This window comes from Macaca thibetana, chromosome 14 (genome assembly GCF_024542745.1).
Source record: "Macaca thibetana thibetana isolate TM-01 chromosome 14, ASM2454274v1, whole genome shotgun sequence".
NCBI lineage: Eukaryota > Metazoa > Chordata > Mammalia > Primates > Cercopithecidae > Macaca > Macaca thibetana.
In genome coordinates, this window is record NC_065591.1 from 1,356,410 (window position 1) to 1,377,455 (window position 21,046).

Genomic DNA, 21,046 nt, shown 5'->3' on the forward strand with positions numbered 1-21,046 from the left:
TGTACCCACCAAAATCACTTAGCCTTCTTTTAAAATTAGTCCATGAATCCAACCTCTATCAAAGAAACGCACAGAATTTCTCGAGAGATGCTGCCCCATGAAACCCCAACCAGTCTTTTTCCTAATGACAGCTTTCCATCGGTTCTCCCAGCTCCTCCGAACAGCAGAGCTACCTGAGCTGAGCGATTTATGTTCCATCCCAGCATTGCAGCCGTGGTAGGGGCACCACGGGGCCACAACGGAAGAGCTCGACGGTCAGGTGTGGCTCGAGGATGCAAGCTCTTCTCAGCAAGGGTGCACGCACAGCACTGCTAGCTCACAAAACTCATGTGCGTGTGTGCACGTGTGTGTATGCATGTGCGTGTGTGCATGCAGCACAAAACAAGAGTTCACGATGTTTTACTTCTAACCAAAGATCACATGTTCAAGGAAGAAAGGAAAATAATCCCTTCCTTGGAGTCAAATCGAACCACAGGAAAAGTCCCATAAATGGCCGAATGGCAGAATCAGTAAACGACGTTTTAAGTCATGCTAACTCTATCCCATCCATCCAGAAAGCCAGAGGAAACATGAGATGTGGTAAACAGAGAGAAAGAAGATTTTTCTTAAAATCCAAACTGGACTTCTAGATGTGGGCATGAAGATGTCTGAGGTGAGCACCATGTGGGCCGCTGCAAAGCCAAGGTGGCTGAACTCAAAGACACAGCAGCGGCAACTCCGCAGAGGAAAACAGAGCGGAAGAGGACTGAAGATGAACAGCCCATGCCTGAGCTCCGGCCACCTAACGAGGACAAGCCACAGGCTGGAAAACATCTTTCAAACACACAGATCTGATAGAGGACTTCTATCTAAAGCAGACAATGACCTCTTACTACTCAGTAACAAGAAGGCAAGTCACCCAATAAAAAATGGGCAAAAGACTGAACAGAAACTTCACCAAAGAGGAGATATGATTAGCCAAATGAAGCACACGAAAAGATGCTCAACATCGCTGGCCATCCGCGAAATGCCAAACACAAGCACAGGATGCTGCAGCCACACAAGGGACGGCTGTGACCACGGGACGGCCAGGCCACGTGCCCGTGGGATGACCACAGATGAGCATGCCACGTGCCTGCGGGATGACCACGGGATGGGCATGCCACGTGCCGCCACCGCACCGAGAAGCAGGGCTCTGAGGCTGCTGGTGGGGGTGCAAAATGGTGGCATTGGAACTGCTTTAGAATGCCATTGGGCAGCTTCTACAAGCATCAAGCCTATGCCCACCTACAGCCCGGGCGCCACACTCTCAGCTACTTCATGGAAAGCACGCGTTTCTACTGAGCCCGCACACAAATGTTCACGGCAGCTGCAAGTGTGCTGGTCAGAAAGGAGGGGACCTGCACGCCCACCATGGGGAGGCAACACGCCGTGGCCTCAGCATCCACAGAGTGTGCCTCAGCCACAGATAGCAGTGGCCTGGGAAACACGTGGAACACGGAAGACTCCTACAGCAAGTGTGCTGAGTGACACAGGCCAGGTGAACATCAGGTTCACACTGATTCCGTTCACGGGAAAATCCAGGAAACTAAAGGTGTGACCACGACGACGGAAGCTTGTCAGTGGCTGGGAGCTAGGAAGTGGGGAGAGAAGTGTCCCAGAAAGGCAGGAGGAAACCGGAACCCCGGGGCGATGGGTGTGTTCCTCTCTCCCTGGCGTGGCCGTGGCTTCAGGGGTACACATGCACATGTCCACACTTGTCAAGCTGCACCCTTTAAACACAGGTGGTTCACTGTATGTCAAGCAGACTGCAGTAAAGGTATAAAAGAAAAGCAACTCCTCGCTGGGCTCCTGGCCCAATGGCTGCCCATTGTCCCCCTTTAGACTAATGGGCATCTCAGACTTGGGGCATTCCCTCCAGAACTGGCTCCTTGGGTGTCCTTCGCAACTCCGGACACTTGCTCCATCCTCCCACTGCCTCAGAGGAACGCAGGAGTCCTCCCTGGACCCCCTCAGACCCCACCTCCACCCATCAGCAGGTCCTCACGGCTCTGCCCACAAACCACGCCTGGAGGTGTCTCTTCCCCCCACATCCCCCACCCACACACCTCCGCAGGCCTCCTGTGTCACTACCATGGTCTCAGGCAGGCCCCCTTGTGCCCCCACCCTCCAATCCACTCTCCACGTGACTGTGAGTGTGATCTCGGCAAGTCAGCTCTGACCCCACCCCCAGCTGCTCAAAGCCCCTCACGGCTCCTGCGCCGTGCAGCGAATGAGCCTGAGTGCTCCCCACGCCGCCTCTGTGCTCTCCCCACCTCCCCTTGCTCTGGTCCCTCGAGTCTCCTCTGCGGCCTGGGCACCCAGCATGTTCACGCTGCGGGGCCAGCCACCTGCCCTTTGCTGTGGCCGGAGCGCTCCTCCTCAGACATCCCATGTTCTGGTCAGCCATTCGTTTCCTACGTCTCTGGCCGCCCTACCTGGCGCTCCTCAGTCCGCGACCGACAGGCACATCTGTCCAGCACTCCTGTTACAATGTAAGGCCTCTAAGGGCAGGAGTCTTGTGTCCACTGTACTCCTGGCACCCGGAACAGGGGGACAACAGGCAGTCAATATTTGTTAAATGAATAAAAGAAATGCCCCGTCAGCATCAGAGCAAGAAAGCAATCCTCAAAGCAGAGAGGTGATGGGTGAGTGGAGGGCAAGCAAGTGAAACCTGTCTCCCCTCTCACTCATGTTCTCAGTCCATGCCTGTGCCCTGCAGTTGCACAGTGACATCCAGGGTGATGCCAACACCCAGGGTGCCAGAGGATCCTCAGCAGCACTGACGCCCTCCCGTCGGGTGTGACATCTGCATGAAACACTCTGCCCCGGTGCTTGCCAGGGCTCAGTCACCCACACTAGGGCGGACTCCAGCACTAAACGAGCACTCAGCTAGAAGGCAACCACAGCCCCAACACTGGCCATGGCGGCATCTGGGGGGAGTGGACCTCAGGACTTGTGGCACCTGCGCCAAGGGATGGGACTGGGGGAGAGCCAGTCACGTGCCCTGTCTGTTGAACGTGGGATCTGGTACCGTTGAAAAGGGCCTGTGGCAGGGCGGCTGGCTAGGCAGCGAGTGTCGGATCTGCGGCTCTTCCCGTCCCTCCAGGCTTGCCTCCTGCCCCAGCCGTGATGGGAGCAGGGCGCTCCTAGAACAGGGAGGAGACTGGCAGGGGCAAGGAGGTGGGAGGGGGCAGCCTTCGGCTGCACTCCAGACAGCATCCCACCCTTTCTCAGTAGCTTATGCAATTTATAGCTGAGAAATGGCCCATGAGGTCGAAAATCACAATGACGGCTGCACCAAGGGGGATGTCAGACCTGGGAGGGTGAGAAGGGAGGTCTGGACTCAGAAGGCAGTTTTCTGGGGCCGCCAGGGCCTCGTCCATGGAAGGTCTCACAGCACCTGCCCACTGGGCAGCCCGCACGGCTGGCGGCTCCTGGCACCCATGCTACGCTCTCAGCTGCCCCAGAAGCTAAGACTGTCAAACAAGTGGCACTGAAAACCCCCAGGTGACAGGAGAGCCCCGTGTGTGAATTCTTCCCCCACAGCTCCCTTCAGAGTAGACTCAGCCAGCCAGAGAACTCGAGGTGGAGGCTGCAGCGAGCGGGGAGAAACCCACGCTGTGTCACGCACGTCAGGACAGCCAGGGCAGGGCACTCTCGGACCCCCAGAAGACCCCCAGGGCTTACGCAGCAGCTGTGTCACGAGACATCTGCGGCACGGAGCGCCTAGGCTAGGCCGGGGACCTGCTCTCCCGACCACACAGCAAGCCCAGCAGCCACCCGAGGGGAACTGAGGGGAAGGGGACCACACTGGGGCACAGACGCCGAATGGCCGGCTTTGTCAGAAGACTCTAGGCGAACCGTGGAACAACGTGCAAGGGAAAGGAAAGAGCCTCGTTCACAGAGAACCTTCTAAGTGCCGGGTGCCACATGAAACAGGTGTGTGTGTCCCAGGCACCCCGACTTCAGCCAATAGGCCTCTGCACGGCAGAGCCGGAACAGACGCCACAGCCTCACCGGACCCTCCGCTACTAAGGAGTCCTTTGATTGGAAATCAAGGCTGCCTCCCTCTAAAGCATGGTCCTGCTGCAGAAAAAACAAATTTAGCCACCCAGCCCAACACTTTGGGAGGCCTTGGTGAGAGGATCACTTGAGGTCAGAAGTTTGAGACCAGCTTGGGCAACATAAGGAGACCCCCCCCGTCAAAGAAATCTTCAACATTATCTGGCATGGTGTACCTGTAGCCCCAGCTACTTGAGAAGCTGAGGTGGGAGAACGGCAAGGGGCCAGGAGCTCAAGGCGACAGTGAGCTCTGATTGCGCCCCTGCACTCCAGCCTGGGTGAGAGCATGAGACCCTGACTGCCTAAGTAAATAAATGATAAAGGAAACACAAGTGTGCATTTTAGGAAACAAACACACTGCCTTTGAACTTGGTTCCAGGACCCACAAAAATGGCTTTTGAAGCAAGTAGACCCCAAGGTAGGGATCGGCAACACTACCCAGAAAGGAACCACACCCACATCAAGCTGAAGGTTGATCTGAAGGGGATCGGGGGGCTCTTACAGGGCCTGCCCACAGAAGGGAGCAGCTGGGTTCTGGGAACAGCCAGTCCAAGAGCAGCGCTCCAGCCGGCTCTGAATAATCAGGCTTCAGAATCCCTCAAGTTCCTCAACCGGCAGCCCCCAGATCTGCCCCCGCCCATTTTACTGATAAGGATGCAAGCTCCACAGGGTGTTCACACAGGGTCCTGGCACCACCACCGCCATTTTCAGATCTAGAAAACAGACCCTGTACAAACACTGAAAAGTAACACTGGAGGTTCCAAGCCTCGCCAGCGTCCTGGAATACAACCTCTGTAGCGGCAGGCGTAGAGAAGGTTTAAAAAAAAAATCTAACTGGGCGCGGTGGCTCACGCCTGTAATCCCAACACTTTGGGAGGCCGAGGCAGGTGGATCACAAGGTGAGGAGTTCAAGACCAGCCTGGCCAATACGGCGAAACCCCGTCTCTACTAAAAATACAAAAATTAGCCAGGCGTGGTGGGGTGCACCTGTAGTCCCAGCTACTCGGGAGGCTGAGGCAGGAGAATTGCTTGAACCCAGGAGATGGAGCTTGCAGTGAGCTGAGATCACGCCACTGCACTCCAGCCTGGGCGACAGAGCAAGTCTGTCTCAAAGAAAAAAAAACAAACAAAAACACCTGTACTGGTTGGCAAAGCACTGCAGAGGGAGCCCAATGGAACACAGTCTCTTTAGGATGCACGCCGCACCCTCGTGCTGAGTATCTGGATGGAGCCTCCTAATGCTGCAAGAGGAGCAGAGCAGGTTATTTCCACACCCATTTTACACATGGGAAAATGGATGATAAAAAAGCTCCCCAGCCCTGGTCACATGGCACAGGGCAGCCACCCATACACACATACAAACACGAACCCCCTGGGGGCATGGCACAGGGCAGCCACCCATACACACATACAAACACGAACCCCCTGGGGGCATGGCACGGGGCAGCCACCTATACACACATACAGACACGAATCCCCTGGTCGCATGGCACGGGGCAGCCACCTATACACACATACAGACACGAATCCCCTGGTCGCATGGCACGGGGCAGCCACCTATACACACATACAGACACGAATCCCCTGGTCGCATGGCACGGGGCAGCCACCTATACACACATACAAACACGAACCTGCCTCCAGCTGAGTGGACAAAGAGATTTTCCAGCACTTCATCTACCCAAGTTCATAACTGTTCTTACAAAGAACAATCCTAACAGAGCTGCCCCCTGGATCAGCCCCACTCCATTCAGGCTCCCATGGAAGTTGTGTGTGCCTGTGTGTGTCTGTGTGTACCTGTGTGTGTCTGTGTGTACCTGTGTGTACCCTGCCAGTGTGAGTGTATCTGTGTATCCGTGCATGTGCGTGTGAGTAACTGGTTGTCTGGCAACTGTTCTCCCTTCTTTCTTGCTCCTTCCCTGCCCCCAACCCCCAGCTTGTGACCCCCCATTCCTCTCGGTCCCCTAGGACCCTGAGCAAGCCACAGGTGCACAAACTCAAGCCCACTACAGGCCGGACGCTGGTTCCTCCACTCTCCCTCCAGGCATCTTCTAGGGTCTGCACTGGTCAGGTGCCTCCTCCCCCTGCACCCTCAACCTCCTGGCCTCGCTCCTGCTGCTCACAGCAGGCCCCGCCCTCCCACCTGGCACAGACTCTGTCTACTTTCCACCCTGCCCCCATCGCCACCACCAGATGGTGACGTCAGGAAACCAGGGTTTCACCTGCTTCCTTCACGGCCACACCCCAGCACTCACACCCATCCTGGCACCGGGGTGGGGACCCAGAGGTGTTTCTGGTGAGCTCAGGCTGTACCTTCACACTGTCCCCTTCCCTGGGAGCTTCCCAACGTAACGTTCAAAGGGCTCCGAGGGCACCTCCAGCATGTGCACATGTTCTCAACAGGGTCTCATCCGCACAGCAGTCTAGGCCCCTGCTACTCTCCCAGCTGTGGGGAGGGCCCCACCACCAGCCTTGAGGACCTATCCACCATTTGTCCACTTTCCTCTCATTTTTGTAAAACTGGCACAAGACGCAGTAACATCTCCAAGCCACGGGGCAAGGCCTGATCCCACACACGAGAGGACTGCCCACCCGGGCTCCAGACAGCAGCTCGGCCCCGGGGCAGCCTGGAGCATCTCCATCACTGCGCTTCCAGGCCCCAGGAAGATGAACAAGCCAGTGGCAGGGCCCATGAAGCCCAAATCCAGCCCCCAAGTGCTGGACACTCAAGATTTTCAGACCCGGGGCGTGGGCTGGTACCAGAACTTGTCTCCTGTCCCACCCTGTTCATGCCTGCTGTCCCACCAGTGAAGACAGAAATAAACTCAAATGTGGACACCCAGCCCCCCAGGGGCCAGCCCTAGACCAACCGAGGAAGTGAAGATTCAGCCCAGGAACAGCAAAGCAAACACACAGGACCCTACATGTGGAAGTCAGCCACCAGGACACAGCGCAGACAGACGTACTCACAAGCGGCACTGCAAAATGAAAACACCTGTACTTCAGTGGACACCACTAAAACAACAAAGACAAGCCACAGACCAGAAGAAAACATTTGCAAATCACACAGCTGGTAAGGCACACAGCTGGTAAGGCACTAAGTCCACAATAAAGAACTCTCAAAACTCAACAATAAGATGGCATCTAATCTAGGGAAAAACAGAGAAGATTCTAACAGACGTTTCCCCAGAGACATAGGACCGGCTAGGACCACCAAGCATGGCATGCAAGTCACGGCCACTGTCCGAGCCCGCCACACCCACCAGGATGGCAGGAACCTACGGCAACCACGAGGGCTTGAGAGGCGGTGGGCAAACTGGAGCCTTCGCACACCACTGGGGGGCAGAAAGGCCACAGCCACTTTCAGGAGACTGTCCCACGTCACACACATGCCTCCCGTGGGACCCGGCAATTCTGCACGCCAAGAGCAGGAGACAGCCTTGTAGACAGCCCTGACTGAGCACGTGCCTCCAGCACTGGAGATGACCTAAACGGCCACAAACCGGTGAAGGAACAAGTAGACTATCTTATCCACACAAGGCCGCTTCTCACCAACAGCAAGGAACAAGTTTCTGACACACACACACGGATGGATCTCAAAGCATCTAGCTAAGTGAAAGAAGCAGACACAAACAAAGCAGGAACTCTGACTGCATTTACGTGAAATTCCAGCAAAACCCAAATGACAGTGCTGGAAGCGTCCCATGGTTGCCGAGGGCGCGTCAAGGGGTTGGCTTCAAAGGGGCACGTGGGGCCTTCAAGCATCATGCATCATGCATGCATCATGCATCATGACCGTGGGGTGCGTATAAGGCTACATGCATTGTCAGAACACACCAAAGCATACGCTGTATTGCATATAACCTATACATACAACAAAACACACGCTTTAAATTGGTGAATTTTACTGAATATAAATCACACCTCTAGAAAGCTGACCAGACACACACAGAGAATCCACAGCCCGAGGAGAAGCCCTGGACTCCGGATGTGCAGGACGGGCCCGCACATCACCATGGGTTAGAAAGCTGACCAGACACACACAGAATCCACAGCCCGAGGAGAAGCCCTGGACTCCGGATGTGCAGGACGGGCCTGCACATCACCATGGGTGAACCCCGCAGGTATGACAGTGAACGGAGACAGCAAACGTGGCGGGGAATGGCTTCGTGACTCCACTGACATCAAGCTCATGGGCCGGACGCAGGGACCCCCGGGGGCTGCTGGTTTTCCCACTGCATAACACGGGCTGGTGTGGGTTCACTGCGTGCTTTCCTGTGTGTGTGTGCTTCACACCTAACATCCGAAAATGAAACGTTCGACAATGTTTCTAAAGCAGAGGGCTGTTGTGCTCATGATGCTTTATTTTTGCTAAATGGTGCTTACTGTATGCTCACTGCATAGTTCCCAATTGTTTTTTGCTGTTTATTTTTTTGAGACGGTCTTACTCTGTCATCCAGGCTGGAGTGCAGTTGTGCGATCATAGATCACTGCAGCCTGCACCTCTGCACTCAAGTGATCCTCTCATCTCAGCCTCCCAAAGTGCTGAGATTACAGGCGTGAGCCATCACACCCGGTTAATTTTTAATTTTTTTTTTTTTTTTCTGTAGAGACAAGGTCTAGTTATGTTGCCTGGGCTGGTCTCCAACTCCTGGGCTCAAGCAATCCTCCCGCCTCGGCATCCCGAAGTGCTAGGATAACATGCCTGGAATCAGTTGCTTTTATATGAAGGATTTCACAATCACAGAAGCTGTACCTGTTTTCAAGATGGAAAGAAGGAAAGCCACACGTCAGGAATGGGGAAAGCCCAGGGCCACCTGGAGGGCAAACTATCCTTAGGGCCTGGGGCCCAGGGTCCTTAACCCCACCCCCAGCCACAACCCCCAGTGAACACACCCACGGGGGACCACACCGGGAAGCCAGCAGCTTCAGATAGCCCCAGGAGGCAAGGTCGGCCATACGCCAGGCTCATCCCCTGCAATGTGAGAAGTCGCTACTCCCGGTGATAGAAACATCTCAGGAGCCACCCAGCTGGGTACGGTGGCTCACACCTGTAATCCCAGCACTCTGGGAGGTCAAGGAGGGCGGATCACAAGGTCAGGAGATCGAGACCATCCTGGCTAACACAGTGAAACCCCATCTGCTACTAAAAATACAAAAAATTAGCCAGGCGTGGTGGCGGGCACCTGTAGTCCCAGCTACTCGGGAGGCTGAGGCAGGAGAATTGCTTAAACCTGGGAGGTGGAGGTTGCAGTGAGCCGAGATCGTGCCACTGCACTCCAGCCTGGGTGACAGAGGGAGACGCCATCTCAAAAAAGAAAAAAAAAAAAAGAAACGTCTCAGGAGCCACCTGAGAAAAGCTGCTCTGTGACTTCGGACAGTCAGGAGCGCTGCATGGAGCCTTGGACGTCACAGTAGTCAACCCCCACGAGGAGCCTCCATACTGCGCATCAGAGGCGGGGAAAACTGGCATTGCCACATACTGCGCATCAGAAGCAGGGAAAACTGGCGTTGCCAAGCAAGTAAAACCCGGGCTGGAGGTGGGGAGAGACTGCTCAGGACACACGCGTCCATCGGCAACACCAATCAAAAGGAGACCACAGACCATGAGGAAGACGCAGTCTGGACTAGGAGGGGATGTGCGGGGGGGGGCAGGTTTCTGCAGGGAGAGCCACTGGTGCAGGGGTGGACACGGCCCCCTAAGCCCCGCAGTTCCCCTCACACAGCAGCCAAGGTCATTCCTTCACACGTAACTGTCCCCCAAGAGAGGAGAGCAGCGTGTGGAAGGGGAAAGAGCTTATTCCTACATGCCCAGCCCAGAGCAAAGCACAAACCCATCCTACCCTGGCTCGTCTCCTTTTCCCAAGGGGGCCCACAGCCCAGTCGGCAGAGGAGGAGAAAGTGCCATCAAGTCTACCCCAAACCCATCCCTGCTCCTAGCAAGCTGGCCAACAAGCCTTGCACCAAGGAGGAAAACGCCCAAAACACAACAGCTTTCTTCCACGCCACGCTGGCAGGAGACAGCGACAGCCTCTCTTCCTAGTGCAAGGGGCCTCTCTTCCACAGCCGACCTGGAGGTGCCAACGTCCATGGGGCATGGACAGGCTGTGGCGCTGCCAGCATGCAGAGATGGGTTGAAGCAAGCCAGGGTCATCCTAGCCCTGAAAGAAGTCCCATGCAGTGCCACAGGCCTCGTACCCTCAGACAGTATGCCTTCGAAGCACAGCACAGCCCGTGGGCCCGGGGACATCCAGGAAGGAAGACACGGGCGGCCGGGCTGGGGGTCAAGTGTCCTCCTGGGGTGAGGGTGATCACTGACTGCCAGGAGGCCAGGAGCCAGGTGGAGGTCATGCAGAAAGAACTGCCTGAAGCCATCAGCGGGAGGGCCGGGGGCCAAGATTTCAGTATAAATTTAGAAGGCAGAGTAATGTACCACTGCACCTCCAAAACTGTCCATTTCAAGTTCAAGTCAAGCCAAACTCTGAACACTAACGTGGCTACTGGAGCCTGAGCCTGTCTAGTCATTCTCCTGGCCCCCAGCCAACCACTGGCTGTGGGAGGGCAGGGGCCTCCAGGGATCTCTGACCCCTCTCCCTCCTGAAGCCCGGGTTTCGCTCATCCAGGAAAACCCCTGGGCTGGGGGACAGGTAGGAGGACTTAAGGGCCCCCATCTATCATGCCACTGAAAAAAGCGGAGGAGCCCCCACACTCACCTGCTCACGGCAAGGCAGAGGGGCGTGGACTGGTGGTTAAAACAAACAAGAGCGCTCATGACCCGGCAGGAGCTCACAGGCTCAGAAAAGCCAGGGGACAGGTGAGACTCCGCCTCTCTGTCACTCTGCACTCTCCCCACCCCCAGCTTTACCAAGCCCAGCAGGCGCTGAGCACAGGCAGCTAGTGCCCAGGCTGCCTAAGAACAGGGTGGTGGAGCCCTGCCAGGCCACCCCACCCTTCTCTGGCTGGTATAAAAACCTTGGCTGCAAAATTTAGTCCAGGCTGAGTCCCTGAGTCCCACAGGAAGGAAGCTGGGAGCCCCACAAGGGAGGAGCAGTGGCCTGTGAGAGCACAACCCCCACCCCTGGAGCTGGTGAGAAGTCAGCCCGAAGTGCCCACTCGCCGACCCCTGAGGACCCCTGGCTGTGGGGACCCTCTCGGTCACGGGTCAGACCCCAGGTCCTGCCATGGCCATCTGGCCTGCAGGGGCTCAAACAGAAAAACTGGAAATCAATGTTTTTGTCAGTATTTTTTTCCCCAAAAAATACTGAGATCAGTTGAGAAACAGCTTTTCCTTAGAAAAATGCCAGAAAGAAATGGAAATGTGCCCCTGCACTCTGGAACAGTGGGGGGTCTCCAAAGACAGACACAACCCCGAGAGATGCACGGAGGTGACTGATGCCCTGCCCTCCCCTTCACAAAACTCAGCAAAGCCACCCACCATAGGCCTGCGGGAGAACGGGCACTCCTGATATGCGCGCAGGCAGTTCTGGGTGGGCAGGGCAGCTTCCTGGGCACATACCGGCTACACTGCAAAGGGTGTGGTCAAACGTCACTGCACAGACCCCCGAGGTGATAGTTCAAACAAACACCATCCTCCCTGTCCTGCTGTGGACGCTGGGTGTGGGGTGCGCCTGGGGCAGGGCTCTGGCCGGAGGTGTCTGGTAAAGGGGGTAATAGGGTGGCCTCCAGAAGGCTGGGAGGAAGGCAACTGAAGACCTGGAAGCCCACTCCCAGGGGAAAAAGGCACCAGGCGGGCAGGTGGGCTGCTCCTGCAGGGGCACATTCCCCTCTAATTGGAAATGCTGTTTTCGTCTTTGAAACTGGAGAAAATGCGTCATATGTGGGAGTACCCCACATTCCAAGGGTGACAGGCACAAGGCAAGAGGGAAAACTAGAGTGGGAGGTGCCACCGCCCATACTTCAGATTCCTCAAGTGGGGGTCCATGGCTGAGGCTGTGCAGGGAGGAGACACAGCACAGGGCACCCTTGGGAACAGACGGGTGCAACAGCTGTCCCCCCCGCAGGGCAAGGTGGCCTGGCAGCCCAGTCCCTCATGCACAGAGAGTTCCACGCAGCCTCTGCACTGGCCACCCAGCCAGCCCTGATCCAGCCTTGGGCCTCAGTCAGAGAACCCTCCTCAAACCAAGTCACCAGGGCCTGCCTCTCCCTCTCAGGGTCAGGCACATGCCCCCTCAGGCCAGCCTTGCCCCGGAGTCCTCAGCCCCAGGAGCCTGCAGACTGTTCCTCCCACCCCCAACGTCGTTCCTGCCAGCCTTTGTCCAATGTCACCTAGGAGACCCCAGCCTCCACCTCAACCAGCAATGCCATCTGCTCTGTGTCTTGCTGGGTCCTATCAGTCCAACGGGAGCAGGAGTGGGAGCACAGCCGTGATTTTCTGCTCTGTCCTAGGGGCTGAGAACAGGGGCAGTGCTAGCAGGTGGAACCTGAAAGCGTTTGAGTGAATAAGCTCCTCATATACAAATACGAATGTCTGCAAACCAGTAAGAACAAAATGACCATCATCCCCTCCCCAAAAAAGGGGCAAAGAAAACACCATCCATAGGCAGACAATTACTACAAATGGTCAAAACCACAAGAAGATCAACTTCCCTAATTTAGAAGCAACTGAAGACAAAACCCTCCAATGACAGCCAGTGCTAGGCACCCCTGGCTGAGAAGCTCCTCAGAACGTTGAGAATGTAAAATGGGAATTTATCTCAAGTATTCAAACTCTGAGTGACTACGAATAATAAACCTGAAAGAAGCATTGCTCATGAAAGAAAATGCTGGAAACCACCTAACACACTCACAGGGCCTCTTTAGCAAGTCCGGCTATGCAGTCATCAAAGAGGGAGAAGAGCCCAGCAGGCAGGGACCCGGGAGGTCAGCGCCAGGGCTGCAGGGGACCCGGGAGGTCAGCGCCAGGGCTGCAGGGGACCTGGGAAGTCAGAGCCAGGGCTGTGAGGGCACTCAGGTGGCCAGAGCCAGGCTTGCCTGGTGACAGCTGGAAGGTACATACCTCCAGAGCTTTAGGGGTAAGCCTGTGTATTTTACTTTCTTTATATTTCCATAAATTGTTGGAATTTTCCATGTCAAAATACATCATCACCACAATCAGAAGAAAAAAAAAACTATTTTAAGCCGGGCGCGGTGGCTCAAGCCTGTAATCCCAGCACTTTGGGAGGCCGAGACGGGTGGATCACGAGGTCAGGAGATCGAGACCATCCTGGCTAATCCGGTGAAACCCCGTCTCTACTAAAAAATACAAAAAACTAGCCGGGCGAGGTGGCGGGCGCCTGTAGCCCCAGCAACTCGGGAGGCTGAGGCAGGAGAATGGCATGAACCCGGGAGGCGGAGCTTGCGGTGAGCCGAGATCGCGCCACTGCACTCCAGCCTGGGTGACAGAGCGAGACTCCGTCTCAAAAAAAAAAAAAAAAAAAAACTATTTTAATTTCGGGAAGAGTGAAAAGGCCTACAAAGAAAATGCCCAGCTTCTCCAATGCAAGCAGAAGCTGCTGAGGCACAGACAAGGCGAGAGCTGTGGAGACAGGCTGGGGGGCTGTGGCCACCCCATCAGGTGGGCTCCTAGGTGGCTGGTACCACAGTCAGGACAACTCACTCCATCAGTAGAACTTTCTTCAGGATGGAACACAGGGCTTGGGTTGAATTTACCTCCGTTTTAAGAAGTAAACTGGTTTTCCCTCAAAATGTCTTTAACAAGTAGACACTGCAGGTCCAACAGGGAGAATGAAAAGCGTGGGCGGGCACCACCAACACGTGTGTCTCAGGACTGCCGGCAGCAGGCACCCCTCCACCAGTCTCGGGTAAGGCGCTGTCACTCCGGTTGTTCACACTGAAGCCAGGTGCAGCCTGTTCGGAATGTGGAAGACCCAAGATGGGCCTGAGGCAAGACGGGTGGCAGAGGTGGCCCCCCAGTGCCACACTGCTGGGGAAGAGCCCTGGGCCTCCCCGGGAGGCTCCAAGCCGTTCCTGACGACAAGGGGCAAAGTCTCATCTCTGACTCCCCACTGCCGGCACAGCCACACACGGTGGTCCTGACGCCCGTTGCCCACTCTCTCCACATCCTTAGACCCTTCCTCTCTCCTCACACTCGACCTCCTCAGAACTTCCTGAAGGCGGTGCTTGGGAAGTAATTTTTTCAGAATTCACACGTGAGAAAATATTCTCATTCTATTCTCACAGAATTGATGTACTGATGCCGAGGTCTACTCTGGAAATCCTTTTCTGAACACGTTTTGAAGACCGTCTTCTAGTTTCCAGGTTGGAATTCATATTCTGGTTCTCAGTACACTGTAGATGACCTGGTGCTAGGCTCTGAAAGTGTCCCCAAAAAGCATGTGCCGGAAACGGAACACCCAGTGCTGCAGCGCTAGGAGGTGGGGCCTGGTGGGCGGTGATTAGGGGTGGGGCTGGAGGTGGGGCCTGGTGGCAGTGATTAGGGTGGGGCTGGAGGTGGGGCCTGGTGGGCGGTGCTTAGGGTGGGGCTGGAGGTGGGGCCTGGTGGGCGGTGCTTAGGGGTGGGGCTGGAGGTGGGGCCTGGTGGGCGGTGCTTAGGGGGTGGGCTGGAGGTGGGGCCTGGTGGGCGGTGCTTGGGGGTGGGGGGCGGGGCGGTGTTAGGGTGGGGCCTGGAGGTGGGCCTGGTGGGCGGTGCTTAGGGGTGGGGCCGGAGGTGGGGCCTGGTGGGCGGTGCTTAGGGTGGGGCTGGAGGTGGGGCCTGGTGGGCGGTGATTAGGGGTGGGGCTGGAGGTGGGGCCTGGTGGGCGGTGATTGGGGTGGGGCTGGAGGTGGGGCCTGGTGGGCGGTGATTAGGGGTGGGGCTGGAGGTGGGGCCTGGCAGGCGGTGCTTAGGGTGGGGCTGGAGGTGGGGCCTGGTGGGCGGTGCTTAGGGTGGGGCTGGAGGTGGGGCCTGGTGGGCGGTGTTTAGGGTGGGGTTGGAGGTGGGGCCTGGTGGGCGGTGATTAGGGGTGGGGCTGGAGGTGGGGCCTGGTGGGCGGTGATTAGGAATGGGGGAGGCTCTGCCCTCCGAATGGATTAATGTGATTCTGAAAGGGCTTGGGGCTCTGAGTTCCACCTCCGGCCCTTCCACCTCTCCCCACGAGGTGACACTACACAAAGGCTCTGGGCAAACATGTGACCCTCAATCTCGGAATTCCAAACCTCCAAACTGTAAGCAATAAACCTCAGTTCTCTGTAGACCACTCAGTCTCAGGTATCGTTTCAGCAGCACAAACAGACGAAGGGGTTTTGTTTTGCTTTGTTTTTCTCTCTGGAAGTTTTAAACATACGCTCTTTATCCCTAGCATCTTCTGATGTCGCCTTTTCATTCACTGCATTGGACACTGTGTGAGCCAATTTCACCTGTGAATTCATTTCTGGAAAACTGTGGCATTCCTTTGACGATTTCCTCCCTTCTATTTCCTGCTCTTCCTGGAACTCCTACCAAGCTATAGCGACCCCTGCCCGATGCTCGGTTTCGTACCTTTGCGCTCCTGATGTCTGCGCCTGATACCCTGCCCGGCGCGGTCTGCCTGCTGGGAAGGGCGCCCAGCACCATCTCCCACGCCTCACTGGCTGTCTGATCCTCCTCTCAGGCACTCTTTGCTGTGCGCCGGACGCTCCTTTCTGTACACGTCTGCTCTTGCTACTTGGTCTTTACAACTCTGAGGAGACTCACGAACGCTCTGCTTTACTCTGTGGTTTGGGCTGGCTTCCTGCTTTTTCATCTGCTTTGGTCTATCTGGTGACCCCAGCCCTCACATCACACGTGGCAGGAGGCACTGCAGAGCTCGCTGACGGCTCCAGGTGCACGGAGGGGGGCTACGCTGGGGGAGTCTGGCTGTATTCAACACCTTTCCAGCATCACAGGAAACGACTTACCAGATTGAAGGGACTCACCCAGCATCCACACCATTGAATGCAGAGGCCACATCAGGGAACACACTGACATTTCAGAACACGAAGGGACACAGGGCAGCCCATCCTCCCCACTCGCAGTGCCTGAGGGTTTTTTCTCTTGGCTGGGGAGACTCCCATTCTCTGCCTGGAGGGTGGACCTTACCTGCTGGGGTCCTGAGGACCCGGTGTGGGGGGGGCAGAAGGGGACATCCACAGTGGATGCGGAAAGCTGTCAAGGCTTCGTGTGCAGGATGACGCCCTCCACTGCGCCTGGGTCTCAGTGGACAGTGCTATGATCCCACATGCTCGGACTAATCCTCCAGACTCAGATCAGACATGAAGGGGTGTCCAGCTGCTTCTAGATACACCTCCAGCCTCCAGGCCACCTCTGCTGTCTTCAGCTTCGCCATCCAAGGGGCTCCCAGACTGCACCACAGCTTCTCCGTGAAAACACTTCCCCTGCTGGTCAGATTTCAGGTTTCCTGAGTGTGCGTTCATTCCACCTGAGCCTCAGCTTTCCAACTTCCAAAGTGTGTCTGCTCCTGTCTCCTCTGCACTCTGCCCCTGTGGGTGTCTGCCTCTCCGAAACTCCCCGGGAGCTTATCCAAGTGGGGTCGGGAAGCAGGGCCAACACAGAGGCTCACTGGTGCTCGCCAGTCAGAACCCTGTCTCTCCGCCCTTCAGCGTGCTAGTGGGACGGGAGCGCCCGGGGAACAGCAAGTGCACCATGACGCGGAGACTTACATCGCCGCAGGCCACGTCCTTGTCCTTCCCAGAAGCCCCCACCCACAGCTGCTGAGCGACACCCACACTGCTTCTCTCTTCACACAGTGGGCTCACGAGGAGTCCCGCCAAGCAGGAGCTCTGAGCCACAGCACAGAGTGCGCTGGCCCAGGTCCACGCCTGCATGCAAGCTCAGCCATGCGTCTGCTGGCAATAACCGTGGAACGAGCTCGTGAGGTTCAGAGAGTCCCACCCCGACAGGGAGAGCCGCCGGGAGCCCCAATCTCAGCAGTGACCGGTTCCAGGTCCCCACGCACCGTAAGAGTGGGGGCAGCGGTGGACGGCAGTCCTTGAGCAGGGCACTACCTTCAGAGAGACCTCGACAAGTGAACACTTACCCCAGGGTCGACCCTGGGGCAAACACAGACCTCCTCCCGGTGCCCCCTTCAGAAAAGGTACTCAAACACCGGCCCCCATCATGAGCTGGGCATGGAACCAGGCGCGGGTACTACCGGCCTCCTGGGCTTGGAGCTCAGTAGGGGAACCAATCCCGGGCCCTCGACCTAACAGGTGCCAGAAGGCCTCACACAAGACTCCAGCACTGGGGCAGGGAGGTTAAAGTAAACAGGACAGAGGGGTTCGATTAAGACAATACCTTTTCTCACCGTCAGGGGTGAAGGCGCTGATGCCAGCCGGCGCCCACTCAGGTGAGCACACAAGCTCTCCCGCCGCGGCTGCACCACATGCCTGATAAAGGGACAGCCATGCATGTCCAGCTCCTCAGGCACATGTGCACACATGTGTGCTGTGCAGCACTGGCACCCCATTCCTGTTCTGTCCCAGGCATCTGGTGCACTCCCCGGTGCTCACCGGCTCGACCCCACAGCAGCACGAGAGACCTTACAGAGGGAGTCACACTCACGTGGTCGGGGTTCCAGAGTGGAGTCACACTCACGTGGTCAGGGTTCCACTCTGGTTCTGTCTGTGCTCACAGCCAGGACCCTGCAGGCTGGGCCCAGCGCCCGCCTCCCTCCGAGTGGCCAGCAGCGCCCTCTGGTGGAGACTGGCTTGGCCTCCGCGGCACTGCATTCCCATTGCAGTGGCCCATCCAGTCCCCAAGTCCTAGAGAAGGCCCCTCTCTGTCCATCAGCCCTGGCAGGGTCCTTGGCGCCCTGGTCTTGGCCCCCATTCTCCACACCTGCACTCCTTGGCTCTCCAGGAACTACAGGCCTCAGGGGCACTCCTGGGAGCAGAGAATGGGATCGGCCTGGACCTTCCTCAGAGGCACAGCCTTCACAGAGGCACGAGGGGCTTTGCTGCAGAGGGGGCTGCCACTTATCAACCAGACGGCCTGGGCTCAATTCCCAGCTGCGGGCCCTGGCCAGTGACATCACCTCTCTGCATTTTCCCACCTATAAAACGGGAATGCTGACCTCCAGTGTGTCCTGAGCAGGTGGAAGACTATGGCCCTCCCTGGGGAATCCAACACCAGCCCCTGGACACCCCTGGATGCTCCTGAGCATGGCAAAACCAGCAAAGTCACCTCCCAGCGGCCCAAAAGGAGTGACCATGCCAACAGTGACCCGACTGCTTCTGGACACACCATCTGAGCAATCATTTTCAGAATTAACAGAACCAAGGTGACAAGAAAAAAGGCACTTCTGTGGCAAGCTCTGCTCCGAGTGGCCACGGAGAAGTTGAATCTTCTAGCTGTGCAAACAGAAGATGCCAAGTACTGGCTGCTTTCTAGGTCTCTCTAGGTCTGACTGTCACCCCTCTCCTATCACTCCTAGGGCAGTACCCAAAACACCGACTGCTCAGCGGTGGCCACATGAATCGGAAGCACGGCATCCTGAGGCCACGGTGAGCCAATCACAGTAGACAGCTGGTAACGAGGACACGAAATAGGCCTCACCAACGACCAGAGCAGCCCGATGCATGCGAAACCACACACCACCCATGGAGCGGGGGCAGGGAAAGACTGGCACCCGCCCTGTGGGGGAAGGGGACAATTAGACAGTGGTGAAACCTATCAGGCCGGAGGTGGATGGGTGTCCCTGCTCAGAGACAAGCACAGGAGAGACGGGCCAGTGCGGGCCCTGCTGCTCGAGCACTGCACGGTGGGGTGGACTGGACTGCCACTCACAGACAGAAAGCAGAGAAATCGGAGTCCAGTCCTGTTCACAGCAGGGCTGCGTTCAAATGCAGGGCCTGCAGGTGGTGCCGTGAGGCAGGATCCAGAACAGAGGAGAAGCCCATTTCTGTTTCAGACAAAGAAATGAAGACAGGCATTCCAGGTCCAGCACACGGGCCCCTGTAGGGAGGGATGGAGGCCTCCGTGCTACTTTTCACCACTGTAAGGTGAAGCATGTGACTTTACTTTTATAGTCTCTTTTTCAACAATGAAAAAAAACATTACATAAACCAAAAATAAAACACAGAGCCAGGACAAGCCCCGCCAGGACAGTTGGGCCGGTGCCCAGCCTCTGTGGCCCGTTCCAGCACGACCCCAGCCTCACTGATAGGATGCAAAAGGCAGAGAGTGCCCAGGCGCCAGGCTGCCCAGCCCCACTTCCCCTGGTGGGCACTCACCCATGTGCCACCTCCTCAGCCAGCAGTGCTCTCCCACCCTCCGGAGCCACAATGGGCACATACTACCCGAATGTGCTGGCTCCACCCCCTCACCTTATGGGTGTTCAACCCCCTGCCTCTCCTTCTCCACCACCCTCCGCCATGCCACAAACAGCTCTGGCTGAGGCCACCCTCAGCTGGCCACGTCCTCAATTCCCAAACCTGTAACACAGGGGCAGGCACCTGTGGAGGCTGATCATGGCCTCCCCTGCAGCCATCCACCACAGCTCCTTCCAGCTCCTTCTCTCACACCAGCTCTTCCTCTTGTCACCACTACCCCCGCCTCTGGTTCCCTCAGGCACACGCTTCCCCCACCTCTGGCTCCCCCAGGTACACGGAGGTGAAGTGTCAGGCATACCAGACACTTCACCTCCAGTTCACTGTGTCCAGAGATGTCTGACATAGGTACCGTGTCTGCCTCTGAGAGGCGCCCCCAACGCCTGCCATCTCTCCAGAGACAACGCCCTGCCACAACTGCCCAGGGACACCTGGCCGCCATCTCCACCACCTCCCTCCCCAGAGTGAGGCTTGTCAATTCCCTCCGTTACCGGCCAGAGCACCCTGGAAGGGTCGAGCACGGCTGGGCCAGACGCAACTCCCACCTCTCAGCACCTCAGGCAAGATCCTACCACTTTGTCCCTCCATTTTGCCACCTACATAACAGGGTCACAGTAAGCGCCCTGCAGGGTGTGGCAGTGAGCAGGGGGACAGTCAGAGCTCCAGGGCCCATCACGCCAGCATCTGTGCCAGCACTGTGCCCGCTGTGACTCTGCCTGGTGTCGCAGCCAGAGGTCACTCTAACTGGCCACGTAACCTCCACAGAGAACGGAAGAGGCTGAGAAACAAGGGGCTGGGGACAGTAGGAAGATGCTGCCTGCTCTGACAGACACCCCCCCCCACCCCGCCCATTCCCCCCGTTGGAGTCCACCTGGCTGTATTCGACAACGCCAGACAGGATGTAGAGGGACGCTGCCCTCCACGGCTCACCTCCAAGAGCTCACTCAGAAGGGGAAAGGAAGGGCCACGAAAGGGTGAAACGCAATGGCTTCTCCATCCCGTCATACTGTGTGTCCGCAGCAGTTACTCCGCAGAACTGCCAGGTACAACAGCCAAGACACGGGAAAACCTCAATGCCCAATGAGGAATCAAGAGACGGGGAAAGTGGTGCACACGCTCCGTGGCGACCCCTGTGAGACTGGCCTGCGTGCAGGAACAGCTTCACGTGTGCGACAGCAGGGGGAGCAGGAGCTCCGGGCCAGACAAGCCTGGGGGGAGCTGGGCCCCCATGGCCCTGGAGCTGCCTGCCTAGGGCTCGTCGGCACAGCCAGCCAGCCAGGCCCCCCTTCGTCTCTGCAGCAATAGTTCCGGGTAGAGCCCAAGACGTGCATTTCTAACAAGGTCCCAAGCCAAGCAACCCGCTGATAAATCTAGTTTCACCTACAGCTGCCTCCTTATATATTTTAAGTTCCACCTAAAGGTTTCTTTGTGCATCACGAACCATGACAAGTGGAGGTGTAAACAGATCATAGCCTATACTTGTGCCAATCACCAAGTTTTGGCCAATCACGTGTAGCTAACTGTTCGAGCTGTGTTCAAATAAGGCAAATGGTGAGCTGTAACCAATCGGCTGTTTCTGTGCCTTTCTTCCGTTTTCCGTAGGTCGCTTTCCTCTTCCTGTCCATAAATCTTCTCCCAC

At 56.9% G+C, this 21,046-nt stretch overlaps 1 protein-coding gene across 3 annotated transcripts in view; it reads right to left on the reverse strand.

Moving 5' to 3' along the window:
* The window catches only part of MOB2 (MOB kinase activator 2), a 155,954-nt gene that overhangs the window by 29,363 nt on the left and 105,545 nt on the right, over positions 1 to 21,046 (reverse strand). The window contains exon 2 of one of the 3 annotated variants that reach the window (XM_050757959.1): positions 16,160 to 16,458. The exons of the other annotated variants lie outside the window; for them this stretch is intronic. Within the exon in view, the coding sequence (XP_050613916.1) occupies positions 16,160 to 16,206 (47 nt within the window). The 5' untranslated portion in view covers positions 16,207 to 16,458. The remainder of the gene's footprint in view (positions 1 to 16,159; positions 16,459 to 21,046) is intronic. 3 annotated transcript variants of the gene reach the window in all.